Below are 22,771 nucleotides of genomic sequence, written 5' to 3'. Positions count from 1 at the left end.
GCCATGACAGTGTGACAGTGAGCTAGTGAGCCAGTGTGCACCATACCTGTACAAAACAACTGCAGTCAGTATAAGAGTGATGGCATATACATGTGTTTATTCATCACATTTTAAACTCCCACATACACACAATTTACACAACTTTTATATTGCAAACAGATTACAGTGTGAGAACCCAAAGCTTTGGTGGTTGACACATTTATAATTTCATCACTGGCTTACATGTTTATTGGTTTTTACATTTAATATTATAGCATCATAACAAAACAGACATTTTCTTGCAGCTGTTCAACTACATGATGAGTTTTGTTGTTACTGATAGAGATCATCATTGCCTTCCTCTCTGTCCAGATTTGGCCCCTGACCTTCAGACCGGGTACCAGTAGCAGAGGGGAACCTAGGTGGGGAAAAAAAGGATTGATTCTTGAAGAATCCAAGACTACATTTTCTGTGAAACAGTTGTTCTTTCATAATATGTACCTGAAGTTTCCAAAACCTCGGCTCTGCTGCAGAGTTTGAGCAAACATTTCATATTTGCGGATGTCATTGTCACTGACAGAGCGACGAGCAAATTGCATCGCATCTTCAAAGTGGTCCTTCCTAATCTCTGGGACTGGATCAAAGTCTTCATCCTGCAGGCAGAGAAACACATTATGAGGACCTCATGTGGAAACAGTAGACAATGTTTGTGTGTGTGTGTTCCCAGTCCAAAGGTTGAGAATTACAAAACTCACAGCCGCCCATTGGGGAACCTTTTGTGTGTGTGTGTGTGTGTGTGTGTGTGTGTGTGTGTGTGTGTGTGTGTGTGTGTGTGTGTGTGTGTGTGTTAGAAAAAGTCAGAGAGACCCAATTATCAGTCTCCTGTTTAATACATTATAGCACGGCGTTAATAATTAATATGCAGCGCTGTAACAGCCTGGCAGTCTGACCATGGGGATGTCTGGTCTGTTCTGCCTCTGACGCTCAGCCTTGATCTCGGCCTCGATGGCCTCACGAATAGCCAGTTTACAGGCGCGCTGGCAGATCTCTGTCAGGTCAGCTCCGGAGAAACCCTCCGTGATGCCAGACAGGTAGTCAAGGTTCACATTCTACAGGAAGAAGAGAAAGGAGGAGCAAAAGCAAAGAGAAAGAGGAACATTCCTCACAACAAATACTTAAATATATTTTACCACCATGACCATTGTATAAAGGGACAGACCAACGTTTCATTTTGTGTTCTCTCTCTTGTGTATATGAGAAAGATATGTTACAGAGAAATTCATCTCCATGTGTGTGTGTGTGTGTGTGTGTGTGTGTGTGTGTGTGTGTGTGTGTGTGTGTGTGTGTGTGTGTGTGTGTATCACTAACTCGTGCAATAGGGGACTTCCGCAGGTTGGCGTTCAGGATTGCTGAGCGAGATAGTTTGTCCGGGAGCGGGATGTAGATGAGCTGGTCTAAGCGGCCCGGCCGCAGGATGGCAGAGTCGATGATGTCTGGTCTGGTGTGACAAGTAAGAAGTAAAGGAGGTGAGATGAGAATCATTACTTCCAGTGTGCTGCCCTCTTAAACCACAGTAACTAAATACAAATTCCCACATGTGCACCTGTTTGTGGCACCAATAATGAAAACATTTTTTTTGTCCGACATGCCGTCCATCTCTGTGAGTATCTGATTGATGACTCTGTCAGCTGCACCACTTCCATCCCCACCTCCGCCTCCTCTGGATTTGGCAATGGAGTCTAACTCGTCGAAAAACAAGATGCAAGGGGCTGCCTGTCTGGCCTGTAGACAGAGAAGGCCAGCAAGGTTACAGGGAGAAAGAAACGATCCTGCCGCAATCATCCATTGTTCTTTCCTTTCTCTGCTCTCACCTTATCAAACACGTCTCTGACATTTGCCTCTGATTCTCCAAACCACATGGTGAGCATCTCGGGTCCTTTGATGGAGATAAAGTTTGCTTGGCACTCGTTGGCGATAGCCTTCGCCAGCAGGGTTTTCCCACAGCCCGGAGGGCCGTAGAACAATACTCCACGAGATGGAGTCATGCCAAACTTCAGGAACTTGTCCGGATACTCAACAGGGTACTGAGGAGAGTAAAGATAGATGGGGTTGTTGAAGGGGCTTGTGTTTGTAGGTATGTGCAGAGTGTGGTGGTGTGAGTGTGGGAGGGTTTCTTCCACCTGAACGAGCTCTTGCAGTTCTCTCTTGACCTCCTCCAGTCCGCCGACGTCCGCCCAGTTCACATGAGGCACCTCTACGACGGTTTCTCTCAGAGCTGAAGGGTTGCTCTGACTCAGAGCCCACTGAGGGAGGACATGATGATGAGTAATGGCAATAAATGGTTCTGATTCTGATTCTGATTACTGTGTGGTTACAAATGAGATGCACAGTTGAGTTATTTAAAGGATTAATACACTCACATACGGTCTGGGAGAACATAAGTCAGTCAATGTGTGTATTTGCATGTATTTGTATGCATGTGTGTGTGTACCTGGAAGTCATCCATGCTGACATTCAGTGAGTTGAGCAGGTCAGCATCGATGGATTCGTCCTCCAGGTCTATGAGGATCATCTTCTTGCGGATTGCTTGCAGAGCAGCTTCTGAGCACAAAGCAGCCATGTCGGCGCCTACATGGCCGTGGGTCTCTTTGGCAATCTGAGATATGTTAAATAGCTCAGGGACATTCATATTAAGTCAATAAACAGCACACATGCATATCAAGATTAGGATGGATGCCATCAGAAGGTAGTGTGATTGCTGAAGGTTTTGTTTTGTGTAGCTCCTTCTTTTAACACTAAAACCAGACAAGTTTTAAGGCAATAATGTTAATGGCACCGTGCTGTTACACGGCAACGCCACCAACATGAGAGTTAATTTAATCAAACTCAATTGAATCAATTTGCACTTGAAGGTGCATAATTGCATTATTATATTAAGAATAAGTCACAATTCCTGTCTTACTTTTTCACAAAGTACTTTTTTTTAAATGTATTATATGATTTAGGTTATACTATTTACATAAATAAAGTGGATTTCATGTAAATGCAATGCTAATTTAAAACTCACTCCCACTTTTATCTCAGTGAAGAAAGTAGTACAGTTACTATAAAAACATTTAATAATCTTCTTATTTGATTTTATGTGGAAAATGTTATAATATATTACAAAAATAATATTCTCGTCCAATAAGAGTATTTGGCCAAAAGGTAATCCTGTTTCATGAGGATATCTCACTGAAATGGAAATTGATTAATGAGGTGTGCTGAGATAATCTCAGCACACCTCATTAATCAATTTCAATGAGAGTTGCAAATAACAATTATTTTCCTATTTTCCATTATTTATCCGCCAATTACTTTCTCAACGGTAACAATGTTTTTGCTTAAAGAATACAAATTGTTACAGCTTCAATTATTAGAATGAAAACAAGTTCTTTGTGTTGCTTTTGGCCCAGGCTGCTACACTTCCTCACCCTCTCCAGGTCGATGTTGTCGGCCAATTTCATGTTTTTGGTGTGAATCTGCAGAATCTCCAGTCTGCCAGTCGCATCAGGGATCCCAATGTCAATCTCCCGGTCAAACCTGCCTGGAGAGAGACATCACCATTGGTGTGTGTGTGTGTGTGTGTGTGTGTGTGTGTGTGTGTGTGTGTGTGTGTGTGTGTGTGTGTGTGTGTGTGTGTGTGTGTGTGTGTGTGTGTGTGTGTGTGTGTGTGTGTGTGTGTGTGTGTGTGTGTGTGTGTGTGTGTGTGTGTGTGTGTGTGTGTGTGTGTGTGTGTGTGTGTGTGTGTGTGTGTGTGTGTGTCCTGACCAAAGCGTCTCAGGGCAGGATCAATGTTATTTGGTCGGTTTGTAGCTGCCATCACAACTACATGGGCTCTTTGCTTCAGGCCATCCATCAGGGTCAGGAGCTGGGAGACTATACGTCTCTCCACTTCACCATGGGTCTACACACACACACACACACACACACACACACACACACACACACACACACACACACACACACACACACACACACAAAGATACAGGCAAATGTTTTTTTTTACATTTTTCCTTGTATTTACTTGCATTCAGAGAAAATAAACAAACTCTTGATTGTACAGTTGTTCCAGAGAGTTTCTGCACATACAGAGCTGTATGGTAAATGCATTTTGTACCCATACTCCAATGTTTACCTTCTCTCTCTTGGGAGCAATAGAGTCCAGCTCATCAATAAAGATGATCGCTGGAGCACTTTTCTCCGCCTCCTCAAACGCCTTTCTTAAGTTGCTCTCTGACTCTCCCGCCAGCTTACTCATGATCTCCGGACCTTGTCACAGAATATTGCACAGCATGCAAAACACATTGTATCCCACACAAATCAATAAGAACACCAATGAGTGACTCTGTAAACCTTATTTTCAAAGTTTCTCACAGTGCAAGAGCAGGATCAGCTAAAAGCCTTACCGTTGATGAGGAAGAAGAAGGCACCAGTTTCATTGGCTACAGCCCGGGCCACCAGTGTCTTCCCTGTGCCTGCAGGGCCGTACAGCAGGATGCCTCTGGGGGGCTGAAAGAGGGGGGGAACAACACGCAAGTCATAAAAAGAGAATGTTGGAGTCAAATAAATCAGAAATAAGAGTGGATGGGGTCAAGGTTTCTGTGTGTGTGTGTATGACACCTTGACTCCTATGGCTTTGAAAAGGCCGGGGTGTCTCAGAGGAAGCTCCACCATTTCTTTGATCTGGGCGAGCTGCTTCCGACAGCCTCCGATGTCGTCGTAGCCGATTTCATTAAGGCTATCCTCCTCGTCCTGTCACAAGGCAATATGCAAGATTCAGACCTGGATTCAGTCACGAATGTGGTGTACACTCAGCAGTTCCTGATGCCAATAAGGTTACATAGAATCACAAGATAACAAGCTTTAGTTTATTTCATTAGCCTGCAGATGCGATGGAGCAGACAGCTTTGCAGCATGAATGTGCTGCTGAAAAATCTACATCACAGATCCAATATACAGACATATTCTTACCCAGTTTCCAATATGAAGATCGTTCCCAATAGAAAAATGACATGAATTAAGTACCATGTAAAAGACCAACAAACAGATGGAAATTCCCATATTTTTGAGTGTGGTGTTCATGGAGGTTCTACAATGCAATGAACTGTGGAGTGACTGCTAGCTGGGTAAATTAGTGACAAGATATTGTAGATGATCATGCAGTGAACTTAATAAGAGTTTAGACAATTAACAATGAACTAACCAGAGGTGTCAAAAGTATTCACATTCATTACAATCATTTTTATAAAGGCCATGATGACTATAATGTTTTAAAATGTTATGTTGAAAAATGTGGGATGCACTAGGCCAGCGGTTCCCAAACTTTTTAGGCCACACACCCCCTTCTACATTCCGACCGGGTCCACGCACCCCCAATCCCCCACACCTTAAAAAAAACGCAACAGAGCCTATTTATAGCCGCATAAAATCGGACCAATGCGAGAACTGTGAGTGAGAGACTCACATGAATGAGACTGCAATTGTTTTTGGCTGTTTTTTAACTCTTCCAATTTGGATCTAAAAAATGTAAGGGGCTTCTGACTTACACTGGCATGCTTGGTGTTCAGGTGGCGGCGCAAATAAGAGGCTTCAGGCAGCTGTTAGCCAGAACCTCACTGCACAACACGCACTGTGGCTTCGGGCAATCTGCATTGCCAATCCAAGTGAAGCCCAGACCCAGATAATTGTCATCATATTTCCTCTTTTTTTTCCCAGTCTGATGCTCACTCTCGTTTCCTCTTTTTTCACGTTGACTCCGCGATGGGTCTCTGTGCTCCCGCTCCGTCTCCTAACTCCCGGTCGATTTCTTCTCCCGGTCTCTCCCCAACGCACCTCTCCATTTCTCTCGCCTCCGGTTCCTCCCTCTCTCTCTGTCCCTCTCCTCTTTTATTACTGATAGCTTCAGATGTCCCACCTGACAGCTTCCCCGATTTCAGCCAGTTTAACATATTTTCATGGATGTTGCTGAATGAATGAAATGACGTTAGGTGCACAAGCTAGGCTAGCTAGTGTGTATGTAAAAGACAGTCTGGCGGCCGGACCGGAAGTGCATCTATTTATTAAATTGTACGTTTTTAATTTTAAATTTAAATCTTACAAAGGGACATTTTATAATTAAAAAATCCTACTTTTTTTTAATTTTTATTATGTTTAATATTAATAATTACACCATTAGACCACCATTACATTTTTCCTCTCGCGCACCCCCTAGAGGCAGCTCGCGCACCCCTGGGGGTGCGCGCACCACACTTTGGGAATCCCTGCACTAGGCTACCCATTTCAGCTGCATATATGCCCATTTAAAATGATCACATTTTATTACAATGCAAATACATTAAAGTAACATATGTGTACTACTGAGCATTAACATGCGTTTCATGGAGCGGAAGACATGATAACTAGTTGCCTATAAGTATTGCAATAGTGCAAAATAGGCGGCGGCGGCGACTCCGACACAAACACTAAAAGCTGTGGTTGTCAAACTTTTTCTGTAAATAACATAATTGTGTGACTCATCTGTGCTTTTATAAATAACAGAATAAAGAAAATTGCAATCACTTTCAAGTAAATCAGATTGCCCCATCAGACAATGTTTTGTGTAAGTTCTATCTGTGCAAAAGATTACTCATATTTAGTTACTACTAAATAGCTCATTGTGGAAAACAATAAGCTTTTATTTTTTTTTTGCCAAACAAAACAGAATGAGTGCAGATATGTGAGCCATCAGGTTGTATCAGTATTAGTGGCTGCAGTGAGCTGCTTTCCTCGACACATATGTTATAAACGGGGTTGTAGATTTGATACGGCCTCTCTCAATTCATGCTCAATAATGAGCTTAGATCTGTTTTTTTATTTTGAGAAACGCAACAGCAGGAAAAGACGAGCTCACGGAGCTCATGTCGTCGCGTCAAATCGCGCATGCGCAAGCGTAACCTATTAACGGCGTACCGTAACCATTTACCCGAAAGTACAGGCATTTGTCCATGTATTTATTAATGACTTAGTTTTATATCCGTGTACTTTGTACTTTTGTAATATGTGAAGCCAGCAGCTCATTGTTGGTAGAAAATACATACGTGTGCTCGTGTATGCGCATACACGAGCACTTTGTCTCGTTTCACCTGGAGCAGGAGAGCTGCTCCGGGTTCAGAGAGCTGCTCCGGTGCGAGGAGAACTCCGGTTGCTCCTCACAGGAGAGCTGCTGTTGCATCTTCACCCTGGGAGCGTTTAAAACGCAGATATAGCGGTCTACTTTTCACGCGACATATTTTTCGACGCTCTCTGTCTGCTGGTGTGTGTGCTCAGCGCTCACCTGTGTGCGCGCACGTATCTGTGGGCAACGGGGCGGAGAGGTTTTTTGTGTGTGTGTTTTTGAACGATGACAAGCCGGAGTGAAAACAAACCAAAATGAAATAGTAACGAGGCTATTTTTGAAATGTAGGGAGTAGAAAGTACAGATATTTGCGTGAAAATGTAAGGAGTAGAAGTAAAAAGTCGTCTGAAAAATAAATACTCCAGTAAAGTATAGATACCCAAAATTTCTATTTAAGTAAGGTAACGAAGTATTTGTACTTCGTTACTTGACACCTCTGGAACTAACTAATACTAAATACTTTTTTAAATTTGAAATAAATGTCTGTAGGTACATGCCTCGGATCATTTCCTGTTACATGTATGTAACAAACATAACGTACATGTCTGACACTTTAACTACCAGAATAAGGCATTTAGTATTATTTTTTTTCCATTAAATTAGTGTTGTAGTATAAAACTGGCTGGCACCCAATCTTAATCTCTCACAGACCTCTCTTTTGATTGGCTCCCCCTCACAGTAGATGACAGTGTCTGGGGCAACGATGCAGTGAGGGTCGGGGTCAGCGTCCACCACCTTGAACTCCACCGCCCGCATGCTCCCCCTCACCAAGAAGATGTCACCTGGCAACATAGATTAGAAGAAAGTCACCACATTGAAGGGACATTACATGACATTTCATTTAGCTGACGCTTGTATCCAAAGCGACTTACAATAATTGCATTCAACCATGAGTACAAACTCAGAACAACAAGAATCAAGAAAGTACAATTTCTTCTACAACTACAAAGTGCTATCCATAAGTGTTATTTAAGTGCTACTAAAGTGCTACTACGTCGATACCTTCCTTATTCAAGGTGTAGTCGAAAAAGATGTGTTTTTAGTTTGCAACATCTCAGAGTGCTCGGGATGATAGTGAGGGCGATAACACCATCATATGAACAGAGCTGTTTTACTGTGATATGAAGGAGTTGCAGTACCTTTATGTATGGGCCGGTAAGACTCCAGAAAATATGGTTTGAGGAAAACGTCGAAGAGGTTTCCTGTCAGGCCCTCGATGGTGTCATCTATAGGGAGGACGTGGATCTTTTTCCCGTACTTGATGTCAGGGCAGGCATGAATGCTGTGGAAGCGCACACATCCTGGTCATTTTATATTGTCAAACCTCACATGTAACTCCATTTCACAAACGCAGGCACAAGAGTGAAATCTACCTGATGACATCACCGAGCCGGACACGTAGGTTGCTGCGCGTCACACGATTCATGCGTATTCTCTCGCGCCCACTGGTGTCATCGTTCAAGACAATGCACACCGTCTGGCGCCGCTTCTTCCCTCTCAACACCACCGTGTCTCCCCGGAAGAGCTGCAGCTCCTCCATCTTATTCTAGTGCAAACACAGAATTCTCAGAAGAAATACAAACATAGTAAGAGATATATATATATATATATATATATATATATATATATATATATATATATATGCACTATATATACATATATATACGAAAACAAGAGACATACATATATATGTGTATATATATATATATATATACGTATATATACGTATATATATATATATATATATATATATATATATATATATATATATATATATATATATATATATATATACGTATATATATATATATATATATATATATTTATATATATGTTTGTTTTTTAATCCCCTACACAGACCTGGGACAGGCTGACAATGCTGCTGTCTTCATTGAGTGCTTCGTCCACAACGAGCCTGTTAGGTCTGTGTTTCTGCTTTAGGATGGCAGTGGAGAAATCTTCTCCCTTTGAGCTTCAAAAACAAGAGACACAATATGACGCTCTGACTTGTAGCTCTTATTTCCTCATGTGACACAGAGCTGTATTTAGACTCTCTTTGGCTCAGTGCGTAGCAACTACATGGGCCTGTACACAAAGAAATGAAAAAACAATCTTGTGAACTTATCAGCAATAGTTTTGAGGTCATGTAAACCATATTTTGTAGCTTTAAAAACTTGATCAACTGCACATGCAATTTGCACAATGAAGCAAATTGTAAAAAGATGAAATAAATATGATTACATAACAGTGCTAAATATTGTACAGTGTGTTCAAATACACACACACACACACACACACACACACACACACACACACACACACACACACACACACACACACACACACACACACACACACACACAAAACAACTGAACACTCACTCTGCTCCTCCTGAGCCTGGCATGACTGCTCTCCTTTGTCTGGTCAGATACTCTCACACCAAGATCTGCTCCCTCACTGTCCTCCGCAGTTGTTTACTGTGTTGTATCCAGGAGCCGATCTTGTGTGGTCTGATTCCGGCGGTGGTCGGTGCCAACGGTTTCAGGTTCTGCCGGATCTGAACTGCGTTGTTGTGGTTTTGATCTTTTCCAGAAGCCCTGACGTTCCCAACAGTCTCAGTCTTTTCTTTTTCCTCTGTTGTCTAGAACCACCATGTTTGTGGGAGCTGCAGTCTATCTGTTTATCAGTGAGGTATAAATATATGTTATTTGTAACCCCATCACATGCACACTCAAACACTTTCATACACTCACACACATATGCCGAGCACTTACCTTGGAGAGTGTCCCAGGACAGATATAGCGTGATATTTCCTCCTCCCCCTGCTTACCAGCAAATGCACATGGAAAACACTTTCCGACTTACTGTGAAATATGTATTGTCAAAATAAATGGTGTATAGAGCTTATTTTCCAAAGAACAGATTTATAATCTGTCTCATCTGGATAGTCTTTTCTTTTCTAAAACGCAGTATGGTCTTTCCTCCTTCGACTCCTTGTCGCTGTGACTGAGGGGAACCCGGCTGCTGTGTGGTGGGTTCCCTCACACATATTATGCACATGTGTGTCTGGTACACACAGACACACACACAGTCGCCAAATGAACACAATCATACACAAACACTGTTTGTACAGTGCATGCAACATTTGTTCGCACACACTCAGAATGGACACATTGTGGTGTTTTGATTCAAACTTTTATTACTAAAATTGTCCTTTCACATGTAACTTCAGACACGCAACAAGGGCGTAGACGCACTGTACATTCCCCGTTGTGAGAATCAGGACTCAAACACAGCTGTCCCCTCCTACAGATTTAACTAATGTCAATGAAATTATCTGAATGCTGACAGGGGCAGCGAACACCGAAACATGCACCGTAGACTAAGTAACAACCTGAAAATATGTTCATGGAGGTTGCAAAGAAAATGGGAAAAACAAGAGAAGAGAGGTAGAAAAGGTTTGAATGCACAAAGAAACGTTGATGTGAGCGTCAGTATGTGGAGAGTGGATGGAAAACAATCACAAAATGAAACCAATATGCTGGATACAGAAATATAAACATACAAATATGAGAAAGAAAAAAAGTCTTTTGATAAGGCATGCATAAAAGAGATGCCAGACCTGGAATGTATGCTGTTAGAGATGTATGAATGAGATGTGTGGTCATTTGACAGCATTTGTTTTTTTTAAGTTTGACTGGTAAAAACTGTTCAAAGCTGCTGGTGGGATGAGATTAGTTGATTGATTGACTCAGCTTTACCCTGCGAAAACATCTTTCAGTTAGATCATTGTTTTCATTCTTTTACAGATGGATGCTGATGTATTAAATTTACTTATTTTCAATATATTTACACTTTCAACCCGAGTTGATTGTTTTGCTGATTTCAGACCAGTTAGCTGGCGTGTTTGATGAAAATGTCTGCAACAGACTCTGTAGCCAGTTTCACAAAGATATTCTGGACTGTAGAGTAAAACTTTACTTTAAATCTTAGCAACATTAACCCCAGGCCAACTATGAACTGAAAGGTCATTTTTCCATGGTAACAATCCGTGACAGCTGCTGACCAGTTGCACCAAACGACAGAAAAAAAGAGAAAAACATGGCGTAATTTACCCACAATTTATTGCAAATGTGTCCCTACTTAAGCTTTGTGAATTTGGATGTCCTTCTGAAGTCTGACTGGTTTGATCAAAGCCACAGTCAAAGTCTGTCTTTGTGAAGCCGGCCCCTGATGTGGTGATGCGTAGGCCAGAACACATTATGGCTAGCTTTGCTTAGAAACAATTTTACCGATTTTCATCTGAAACTCTAAGATGCACAAAAACAACATGTTGATCTGAGAGCTCACAAGATCCAACAACCTCTCAAACGTCTTGGAGGAGCTATCAACTTATTGCTTTGACCAACAACCGTTTGCACAAGGTCGTGAACCCTGCACCGGATTTCCACCCAATATATACAGGACGACTGTGATGGGTCCATCCAGCTTCTGCGAATGTATTTAATCTGGTCAATTTCTAATATGTTTCTGCTCAAACCTAACATCCTCCGTGACGCCTTTACACACATACAGTTTGTGTACAATGATGAACACGCACCCACGAGTGAGAAACCCTTGAAATAAAGCCTCAAAATTGGAAATGTACTTTAACACAGAATAACCACGGCCTCTTTCAAAATTTGCATCAAGGTCCAAACAACAGTTAAAAAAACAAAACATTTTGCACAGTATAGTCAAGAAATGGCAAAGTGCTTGATCAGTGTAAAGAAAAAAAGAAAAATTGCATTACTTATTTTTTAACCTCTGCATCTCAAAATTGTATGATCTGCTTTCTACCTCTAACATTTGTGCTCTGTTTGGTAGAAAATCCTTGTTGTCCATTCAGTCTCATTTTGTTGAGTCTTTTCTGGACCAGAACAGTTTAGAGGGCCAGAGGAAAAGAAACGGAGGTGTGTGTGTGTGTGTGTGTGTGTGTGTGTGTGTGTGTGTGTGTGTTTGCTGTTCCACATGAGATGAAAAGTGAAGCGTATATATCATGCATGCATTTTTATAGGATTACTTGAGCTATATGTAGATACAGACATAACAGTCATTAACAGTCGTCATCCTCAAAGTGTGTTTTCTGCAGAACCTTTACATGACGCTCATAGATCTTGAGGGCGGGCCCGAGTTTGATTGACAGGCCAGTCAAAACATCGTTGCGCTGCATGAGGAGAAGAGACTTGCCATCGATTTCCTAATAAAGAGAGCAAAGCAAAGTGGGAGGTAGATGAAGGTTACAACTGTTAAAGGTTCAAGTTCAACCATTGACGCTGTCTCTGGAGGCCTCTAGTGTCCGTTAAAGGGATTACAGGCTCACCTGGGTCCTGAAGGCAGCAGCCTGTTCAGGGAAACCTGCTGCCGTGAAATAACTGACCACGTCACACACTGTCCAGTCCACTGGGCCCCCGCTGGCCTCCTCAGACTTCATAAACCTAGGGAGATGAGGAAGAGGGCGGTTTGCTCATTACAAAACCTGCAGGGGATGTTGAAATCGTAAATTTAACTCGTAACGTTATATCGGAGCTGACAGTTTAATTAAGAAATGTAGCTTGGTTTTTACGTAGGGTTTAATGGCTGTGCATTCCCCTTTTATGGTATTCAAGTCTGTCCTATTAGAATGGGACAATGTGATTTCCATGTTTTCACTGATGGATAAATCAAACCATGAACCTTGAGTTTACACATCATTGTTCATCATTGTTAGGGAAAACAGGAGAATCAGATATTAAGTAATCAAAATGTTCACATTAACAATATATTAGTGTGACGATGGGAAATGGGTCGCTCATAGAAATTCACTTACAGAATTTGCAGCTCCCCTCAGCTTTACAGAGCGTTATAGAGGGTTTCAGCTCACTGTTTTGCTTCAACTTTAATATTTTGGTTCACACTCACCACTTCATAGCGTAAAGAAATCTGTTAAAACCTACTGTCCTCGACCTGATAAGCGCCAAACTGCAGACAGACACAGAGAGAGACTAGGTGCTGAACATTTAACAGCTAAAGAGACATATAAGAGATATTTCCCTCAGGAGTTGAATCAGAGTTAATTTGTGCTTAGATTCATCAGGTGGACACACACACACACACACACACACACACACACACACACACACACACACACACACACACACCTCCAAATAAATGATGATGTTGCTTTGTAACTGCAGGGTGAGAAAATAAGCAACTGTTTGTTAACAACTTTGCCGTATCAATTTTAAAGGTGATGAGACGTCCATGATCTGTTCCCAACTTGTTTACGCTGCCCCCAAGTGGTGCTTTAAATCTGTTTCTGCTGGTAGCAGGTTATACAGTCAGGGAAAGAGTTATCTTGGATTTCACATTGCAGGAAAAACATGAAATACCTGATGGTGATTTATTGGATGTTAAGATGGAAATGAACCTCACAGAGCCAGACTACAGTGAAGTGAGAACCTCTCTTTACTAAAACAGACTTTGTAACAGATCCAAAAGCAAGCCAACCCAATGAATCTGTGTCTTCAGTGTCTTCAGCATCTCCGCTGTACTCACCCTCCTCCTCCGTTTATCCCTCGTTCCTCTGACATGCCGGAGTCTCTAGGAGACGCAGTGGGTGTGAGCAGGCAGGACGACACGCCGACTTCCGTTTTAGACTCCACGTCTACGGTGGGGACAACAAAGTAGTCTGATTACCTGTCAGCACCGCGAGCCACCAAACACAAATACACACAGACATTTTGAGATGATCTGTTACACTCACTGTTAAAGTCTGAGGAGGTGTGGTTGATTCTGTCCTCCTGCATCTGGCTCTTGATGTGGAGAGAAGAGCGAGGGTCAAACAAAGAAGCAAATAATGGAGCATGACAAAAAAAACAAAGATGATACCTGCCCCTGAACAAGTCAAAGTCACTAGAGACAATGCCAGAGGAACAATCCTGTTGAAAGCATCAGAGTGATACAGCCTCCACTGAAAGTCAAGGATTACAGGAGTCAAGATGCATGAAGACAAAAGTGCAACTGCAACATCACCCACAGGCTCAGACTGATAAGTGTCTGACTACATTATGGAAAGCACCCAAAAGAGGAATACATGTTCTTCTTTAGCTTTCACTTGATCGGGTCTGTTTGTTGTTGTGTCATGTGACTTGATGCCAGAAGACGACGGTGGAAATGTGAATGAGAGAGTGAGAGAGAAGTGCTGGTGTTGTCAGAGTTTGTTGTGTTGGAGTGCAGAAAGTCTAGCTTGGTATTACCTAGAATATTTTGAATCTCACGTCTGAATTTTTAGCGTTGATGTGGATGCAACACGAGAAAACATGGGAAAGTAAAAGGTCCAGGTTGAAAAATACAGAAGATACACTTTAAGGGGAGACGGACAAATCATCATTTTTAGATTTTGTTCTATTTTGCTTTCATAACAGACTAATGGAAAAAAAACATTCAAAATACACATTTAGGGGTTTATTTGATTACTTTGTCTATTTGCGTCTGTAGATTTCCCAAAAATTAAATTAGATAATGCCTCAATTGCATTATTATAACAGTGTTTTCTCATTTATAGAATGATAAAAAAATCATCAAATTCCCTCAGTAAAAAACTTTACACTCCAGCATATCAACAAAATGAAACCCGGCTTTATCCAATGCTCATATTTATATTCTGGAAATGTATGTGAATTAACACATATGAGAAGATAATGTATGATTTGAAGATTAAAATTTGAAGATTGAGATTATTCTGAGATTCATTTTTGTATTCACCTGTGGTGTCTCTCGTTAAGTTGACACAAATGTACTCGCTGTCATGAGCCGGGGATGAAAACATTATATATTATTACACAGAATAGTGCATTTTCACTTAAAGATACCCCGAAAAAAAGTAAACAACTAGTAGCGCTGTCCCTGTTTTGTTTGTATTGTGCACACGTGGGTGACATTGTTCACAGTTTTGGTTTCACATGATTGATCAACAGTTGGTGACAGTAATTTGCCAAGAACTGTAGCAAAGCGCCAAAAAAAGCAGGGCGAAAAATTACTTCTAGCAAGTAAACTTGGATGCAAACAAAAACAACAACAGCTTGACAGTTTCTTTATGAGTAAGGAAATGCATTACGGGTTCTCCTTCAATTTATTCCAAACAGCAACTTTTAAAGAGAAGTTTGTGTCGGATGAATCACGGCTATGTGTTAACGTTTCACAATATGGAGGTAAAAATCAACATTTGAGAGTGAAACTGTCACGGATTACCGGCATTAAGAAGCATTTTGACCTTTGTCATTACCTAATTGAAATGCATTTCTAACATTCCTCTGACCCTGGTTATAGCTAAGGCAAGTGTGCAGAAAATCATAATTGAAAAAGTAATGATGTATTGAAAAGAGCCCTTGGAAAATATTCTACACAGAATACATCTTCCTAGGCTAACTTTTCCAACAGCTGTGGAAGATAACTAAATATATTCACTAAAATCTTGTACTTCAGCAATTTATTTGAGTATTTCTATACATTTCATGCTACTATATATTTCTACTTTCCTACAATTCAGGAGAAAATATTATACAAATAGTATAACAGTAAAATAAAAATATTTGGCACTGTCTTGACCAGCTACAATGTCATACACGTTAATGCATCATTAATACTAATTAAATAATATAGTATGTATAATATAATAATATCATACTAAAAGGGCTATTCTTCATAATTAGATGATAGATGGTTTAGTATATATTTGGGGGGAGTTTTCAGCCTTTATTAAAGACATAAGTATTGAGGAGAAAAGCAACAATGGCCAGTCAGACGCTGACGGTGCATTTCATGATTGGAGTAAGTTTGACCGGTTTTGATGACATCATCCAACAATAAAATCCAACAGGACAGATGCACATTCTCGCACTTACTTGTGCCTCCATATTTTGCTGATCAGAGACGACGGCTCTGTCCTCCAAGTGTGCACTGTTACATTGTGACAGGGAAGCTCCCTGAACAGGTAGATGTGGCGCCTTGGTGAGGGAATCAAGGCACGGCTCTGTGAGACCAGCGGCCAAACCTAGATGGAAAGGAGAAAAGATTAGAGACTACTTCTAACTTGTATTAGTGTCATTATCGTTCCTATCATTTGTATTATCATCATTATTATTGTTAGTATTATTATTGTTGTTGTTGGTAGCAGTAGTAGTAGTACTCATTTCTATTGTACTAGGAAGAAATTATTTAAAGAACAATAGGGATTTAAAAACAAAACGTTTGTAACAATAGTAATCTCATTATTTATATAAAAATGTAATATATATATATATATATATTAGTTCACGTTATGAATAATGTTCTTACAAAAGCTAGAATTCCATTTAAAAGGCAAAAAATAAAACAAAAATAGGCGCTCATATGTGCAGCAGCAGTAGCCTCTAACGGGCATGATTACCAGCGGAAGGTTACTCGTGATCATTTGGACCTTTAATCAGCCGTTCCCGGCCGCGCGTACATGCACGCGCGCACACACACCTTCGCCCTGCTGCGGTGTAGCGCTCTGGACCTCAACGTCTTCTGTGGGTTTCTCAATGAGCTCGGGTTCCGTTGTCATAGCTACCGGGGATAGTCCTCCCGCCTCCTCATCAGAACTCCGGGGATTCTCCTCCTCTTCCTCCTCCTCCTCCTCCTCTCCTCGTTGCTCTTCCTCCTTCTGTCCTCGTTGCTCTTCCTCACTGGCTGTTTCCATCGGCTCATTCTCCCGGAGAAGAGAGGCGGACGGCGGCTGCAACGACAGATAAAGTTGTGTGAAGGCAAAGCAGCAATGTGGGCAACACCCGTTGACTTTCTCTCTCTCTCTCTCCCTCTCTCCCTCTCTCTCAAAAAGAGGAGGCTAGATGACAAACACCGCCCACTTGGGGAAACAGAAATCTGAAATAAAAAAGCCGCCTACCGCAGCCTACTCAAGTACTGCACCCACAGTGAGGGAGGAGAGCGCGCTGTTTCCGAAAAGATACAAAGGATTTAATGAGACTCGAAACGAGAGCTGCGGAGATCAGAAACAAAAGGACTCGTGTCTCACAAATGTATATATATGCAGCCTGAATGTGCACATGCAGCCTATAGGCGGGATGCTACACGCGCACACAGCTGTGCTCAGCTGTTAGGGGATGAGTCCTCCGCCGGCCCGCGCGAGCGACAGAGCAGCGCGCGCATGAGAGCGGCACGTCTCTCAAGTTGAGACGGACACCGCCTCCCGCGCGCTCTAAAGTTCCTGCGAGCGACATGAAATGTTATGAACAACCAAAAAGAGTGAGGTGGCCATCATGACAACACAATCGGCTCGCGCCATGCAGAGAGCGCTCTTTATGGCGTGTGAGTGTGTGTGCGCGCGCGCTCATCCTGGGTGCCCTGTGTCACCCGCACCTTTTGTGCAGCAAGTAGAGCCACACACATAAACACACACGCGCGCGCACACGCACACACTTACAGAAACAACAATGAATCTTCCTGAACGTGATGTTCTCAAACACTGCGTGTAAAAGATCTACACGCATCGCGGTTGACCAAGAAACCAGCATATATGTTGGCAAAGGAGCGCGTGCCGGTGTGATGTTAACCGCTCCTCGCGCCTCGGCGAGCCGTCAAGCCAGCGCCGTTCCCCGCTCTGTATTACCGGGACGTGTTGGAAATATTAAGTTAGCAGTGCCCACCTTTTCCCCGGTGTGCTTGTCCTGCAGTGCGCTCTTCGTAAGTCTGTCGGCGGACGCGTTCTTCGGCTGCTCCGCCGCCACCACCCCCCTCAGCGGGAGAGTAATGTTCCCGCAGCGGGTCCTGCGCAGTCTGCCTCTCGCCACCTCTCTCTCCATGACCACTTTGACTTTGCCTCGGGTCAGCTTCTCCTCCGACAGCCGGTCCTGGCTGCTCAGATAGCCCAGAATCTCCTTCAGCCCGAGCGGCTTCATGTGGCCTCTCGTCGCGGCGGCGGCGGCGGCGGCGGAGCCCCCGCGGATGCTCCTCTCGGACAGGCTGCGGACAGACGCCACCAGCCTGTCGCCCAGGTCGGAGTTGGCGTGCTCCCCTCCTCCGACTCGAAGTTTGGGCTTGAGGGGCACAGTCTGCTTCTGCTGCGGGAGGCTGCTGACGCTCCCAGAGGAAGTTTTGTTCTGCATGTCATCTCTTGACAAACACGACTCTCTTCCTCCTAGAGCCGCGGCGGCGTTGCTCGGCGGTGTCTCGCTCGCATCTCCGCCGCCGTCGTGTGCGTTTGTTGCGTGGCCGAGACCGGGCGGCGGGCAGTCCCCCGCTCCCTGCTGCCCTAATCCCTCGTCTCTCGGCGCACTTGCTTTCTCCTCTTTACAGCCGCTCCCGACAGCGCAGCCCGTTGTTGCGCCACAGACGAGGCACCCGTTTCCGCTACTCGGGCTGGAGGCAGGCTTGAGCTTCGTGTCGGCGGTGCTGGCTGCTGTCTGCGCGCGGGGACCTGGGCTGGGCTCCGAGTCCTCCTCCTGGTCGGTGAAGCTGTGCGCACTGTCGCCGTTGTTGTTCAAATGCTCGTGTTTGGTCCGCTCCCTCGCTGCCTCCGCGCCGCCGCCGCCAGCGGCCGTGAACTCACTCTTCTTTCTGCTTTTCCTCTGCACCTTCGCCGCATTCCGGTACGATATGGACCCCTTGTAGCTAACTTTGAGCACCGTCTGCTCTTGAATCAGTTTTTCCAGTTCTGTCCTGGTTCGGTCCGGGTCTGACCCGTGTCGTCTCCGGACCATTCGACAAATCCTCTCCAGATCCGGACGGGCTTTCCTCGAGCGGAGAGAGTCGATTGTTTCCAGGATCCACTCTCTGTACTTATTGGGCTCGGACATCTTCTCCTGCTGGTGGGGTTTGGCCCGAGTGCGTCTTTTCTCTCCCCCCCCACCCACCCCCCTCCCTCCCCCCCTCTGCTGTTTCACAAGTGACGCTGTGTCAAAGCTGGGAAGCCAGAGTGCGATCCCCGGCTAGAGAGTGAGGACGGAAGCCTGGCTGGTACGTTTTCGTTCGTTGGCCACATTGTGCGCTTAAGGTGGACCGAAGATGGCGCCTAGGTTCTCCACCACAGACGCAATTGACATTTAAGGTGGAATCGGCTGGCTTTTTAGTCCATCGGAACTGTGCTCTTTGTTCGCAGTCTCGATCGGATCAGCCCGCAGATGACAACATCTGATTTTATCACAAAGAAACACCGACACGCAGTCCACACAGGAGACTACTGAGTTATTGAGTGTCGTGTTTTTAGGCGTTTTTTGGCGAATCAGATTGAGCCGGGCGGTCAACAGATGGGTTGGTGACGGCTCCATTCCGCACCAGGCGGCAGTGATGGATGTTTGACCTCCAGGCAACACACACACGCACGCACGCGTGCGCGCTCCCTACATTTAGAAATATGTTATCATCTACAATCCCCTCTTTACCAAACGTGCAGCCGCTGAACAGTCAAATAAACACACATCCGGGAGGCACACACAAGTTCAGTCGAATTTTACAAGTAAAACTTTATTGGAATGATACTCATGTTGCAAAATATTACACTTCGTGTTTTTATGTCACTGTTCCCGTGACTTTAGACGCTTCCCCTTGCAGTGTGTCTGTGTGTATGTGTGTGTGGCGGGGGTTAACATGGTTTACATCGGGGTCTCGTTTCCCTAAAAAGTGCGACAGTATGTACCAGCATTGTGCCTGCATCAAGAGGAAGTTGTATCACTGCAAAAAACATTGAGGAGACAGGGAATAATATTGTATCATAACTTCAATTTTGTCCATGATGATATAGTCAACATTAGCGACATGGAGGAAATACAGCGAATGTGAAGTCTCAACAAGTGGTTTACAACAATGTCAGAATAATAATAAAATTAATAATAAAAGGTCGGAAAAATAGTCCATCATATCCAAAAAGCCAGTTTATAACTACAAGTGGTACCTTGTAGCTCTTGCCACCATCTATCTGCCGATATGACTTTGACTTCAGATTGATCAATGAAATGTTTTTCCGCCTCTCTCAATGAGAAAGAAGAATATGAAGAGCAGGGGTATACAGGAGAGGGAAGAACCCTTTTGGTCACGAGTTGGTTGCCTTGTGTGTGTGACTCTTTGATAGAAAACCAATCAAAAGCCTTTTTACTGGACATTGCTGAGGCCGGATTACCAACCGGGCAAAGAGGCCAACTGCCTGGGGCCCCTGACCCCAAAGCCCCAGGTTCAGTTAGTTTGTGGTAATTTGATTAATTTGAACTTTGTTTGGGATTATAAGCACAATATCAACGGACACCATGAAGGGACTTGAGATAGATTTAGTTCAACTTGAGTCTCCGTCTGAGAGGTGTCCTGGACCCAATCGATTGTACATGCCAAAGCCTGTTTAGTACTCGTGTGGACTACTCCTCAGCCTGTGAAGTTATCAAACCATCCATCTCATATGACGTGAACATGGCATAATCGTTATGATATCTAGACCTCTTGCAGGTTTTATGGAAGTGCTATACTGAATCACTGGCCCTTCAAGGCTTCCATTAAGTCGGCTAATGCTGTGTTTACATGGTGCATATTCCTCAATTAATTTGTTTAAATCAAATTAGCATTGTAAACCTGGGGCCATGTAATATTCCAGCATAGTGATATTGTACATAATGTACAGACAGAGGGAGGAATGGTGGGGCCCCTAGCTGGTTAATCCTGCTGCGGATGTTGGGCTACGTAGATCTAAAAATGATCTGAAAACAGGTAATTTAGCCCGCCTTGAATATTCCTCTTGATGATTGGTCATTTTCAATTTGATGAGACTATAAATGTATTTGTGTGTGTATCATTTGATTTGTACACACGCACACACACAGTTGCACAATACAAATGTGTAATTTTGAGAAAAACTTGTTACATTTCCCCATATCTGAACTTTTTGTGGACAGGGAGGACTCGTTCAAATAAAACATATCTGGATTTTATAGCAATCAGAGAAAAACCAGAGCGCCTGTTTGAACCAAGAGAGATTATCTTCATTATGGTGGCACATTAATACACTGCTATGAAGAAGGCATTTGAATGTTTGAAATAGACACTATTTATAAATTCTGAATGACCAAATCCTACAATGACCACCATTTTGGGCATTGCTTAAGTACTTTGCCATCATAGCTCAGGTGCTAATTAGGCGTTGAACACCTGGAGTGCTATGTGTCGTGCACTTTAAAACAGGCAGCTTGTATACTGTGCACTGAGATCATTCTTATCTCCTCTCAGTACAACCTCTATTCAACTCTTCTAACTTTTCCTAACTTCTTCAATAGAGTAGCAGTCATCTTTACATCATCACCACATGGAAAACTAAATTAAACAAAAACTGTGCATGTAAACACAGAGATGGGAAAAGAGCTACTGCCACATGTATGTAACCTGTCACAAACATGCTGTGGAGATGAACACAGGTGTCTATAAAAGACCATGAAGCACACTATCCTACAATGACTGCTCAAAATGCTCCAGTGGCCACCAGCCAGAAGCGGTTTGAGGTAGTCTGCCTCGGACGGTCTCTTCGAACTGGAGTAGGCAAGGGCCGAATGGTTGATTCAAAATGCTGCATCAGCTTGACTAGTAAATGAGCTCTGAGCAGAGACAGTGAGTGCTTTTAAGACCAAACAGAGTTGTCGAGTTAGCAAAACCAAATCCTCTGGAAGGGAAAATTGTGGAATACCCTTACTAAAAGTCTTAATATTCCCTTTGTTCCTCCTAGTGCTAACCAGAACTTTAAATTCCCAAATCTATATCATAAGCAAGTGTCTCACACATCTTCTTGACCTGCTAACTCTAATGCTTAATGTTGATAAAATGTCTTATTAAGTGATATGTTCAAACCTGAGATACCATTATGTTATGGTGTTCCTTCACAACACTATTGAAACTGAGATATTTACGTTCCCTTATCCAAATTTTCTTGTTTGTCTGCGTGACATGAAATAATTGGAGCGACTAGTATCTAGTAACATTTAAAAATGGAGTGCACAAAGCTTGGCTACGCTAATAATTATAAAAAGTATAGATGGAGTTACACAGTAAACTTAACTGACTTCCTTCCCATCTGTCTCTGACACTAACTTCTTTGAGTAGACAATGCCTCATCTTTATGTTTTTCTTTTGGCCAATCATGCTGGTGACTCGAGGTATGATGTCTACGATATGAAACGGCAAAGGTTTAAATACTCAAAGAATAAATGACCAAATGTGTAATATGAAAAAAAGTGCATATGAGTGTGATTCATTCAAATGTTCACGTAAATGCTCCTCCTGCTCACCAGAGAGAGAGAGAGAGAGAGAGAGCAAGCTAGCCGGTTATCAGTTTAAATTTAAGAAACTTTTGTGCAGACTGAGACCTCAACTTGATCGACTCTTTAGGCTTCATGTGATGAACAACCGACCGCAGGAGACTAGAACAGACGGACTGATTTCTCTGTGATGTGGCCTAAAAGTGATTAAATGATGAATTAAACAATAAAAGAGCAGGGAAGATCTTGGTTGAAAATGTGTCGAGGCAACTCTAAATAAGTGGGGTTCCCTTCACCCTTGAATCAGAAGCAC

The 22,771-nt window shown here is 43.1% G+C and overlaps 2 protein-coding genes across 2 annotated transcripts; both read right to left on the bottom strand.

Annotated features, from left to right (window-relative positions):
- Positions 1 to 80: 80 nt before the first annotated feature.
- LOC306737909 (transitional endoplasmic reticulum ATPase-like) lies at positions 81 to 9,817 on the bottom strand. The gene is made up of 18 exons (XM_079219717.1): positions 9,556 to 9,817; positions 9,035 to 9,146; positions 8,548 to 8,720; positions 8,314 to 8,456; positions 7,826 to 7,956; positions 4,642 to 4,773; positions 4,428 to 4,530; positions 4,157 to 4,290; positions 3,790 to 3,925; positions 3,453 to 3,565; positions 2,471 to 2,635; positions 2,160 to 2,282; positions 1,851 to 2,063; positions 1,583 to 1,761; positions 1,348 to 1,477; positions 930 to 1,088; positions 481 to 632; positions 81 to 397 (listed from the first exon to the last, which is right to left on the bottom strand). The coding sequence occupies exons 1-18, from the start codon at positions 9,576 to 9,578 to the stop codon at positions 313 to 315; spliced, it is 2,406 nt and encodes an 801-aa protein (XP_079075843.1). The 5' UTR covers positions 9,579 to 9,817; the 3' UTR covers positions 81 to 312.
- Positions 9,818 to 12,269: 2,452 nt separating this feature from the next.
- Positions 12,270 to 19,029, bottom strand: samd1b (sterile alpha motif domain containing 1b; the record flags this gene model as incomplete). The annotated part of the gene is made up of 7 exons (XM_079220388.1): positions 12,270 to 12,413; positions 12,537 to 12,651; positions 13,751 to 13,859; positions 13,959 to 14,007; positions 16,099 to 16,247; positions 16,703 to 16,952; positions 17,881 to 19,029. 7 exons carry the CDS (start codon positions 19,027 to 19,029, stop codon positions 12,270 to 12,272), a joined length of 1,965 nt encoding a protein of 654 aa, XP_079076514.1.
- Between the last annotated feature and the right edge of the window lie 3,742 nt (positions 19,030 to 22,771).

Source organism: Taurulus bubalis (assembly GCF_910589615.1).
Source record: "Taurulus bubalis genome assembly, chromosome: 6".
Classification (NCBI taxonomy): Eukaryota; Metazoa; Chordata; class Actinopteri; order Perciformes; family Cottidae; genus Taurulus; species Taurulus bubalis.
This window is presented reverse-complemented; position numbering and strand designations above follow the sequence as displayed.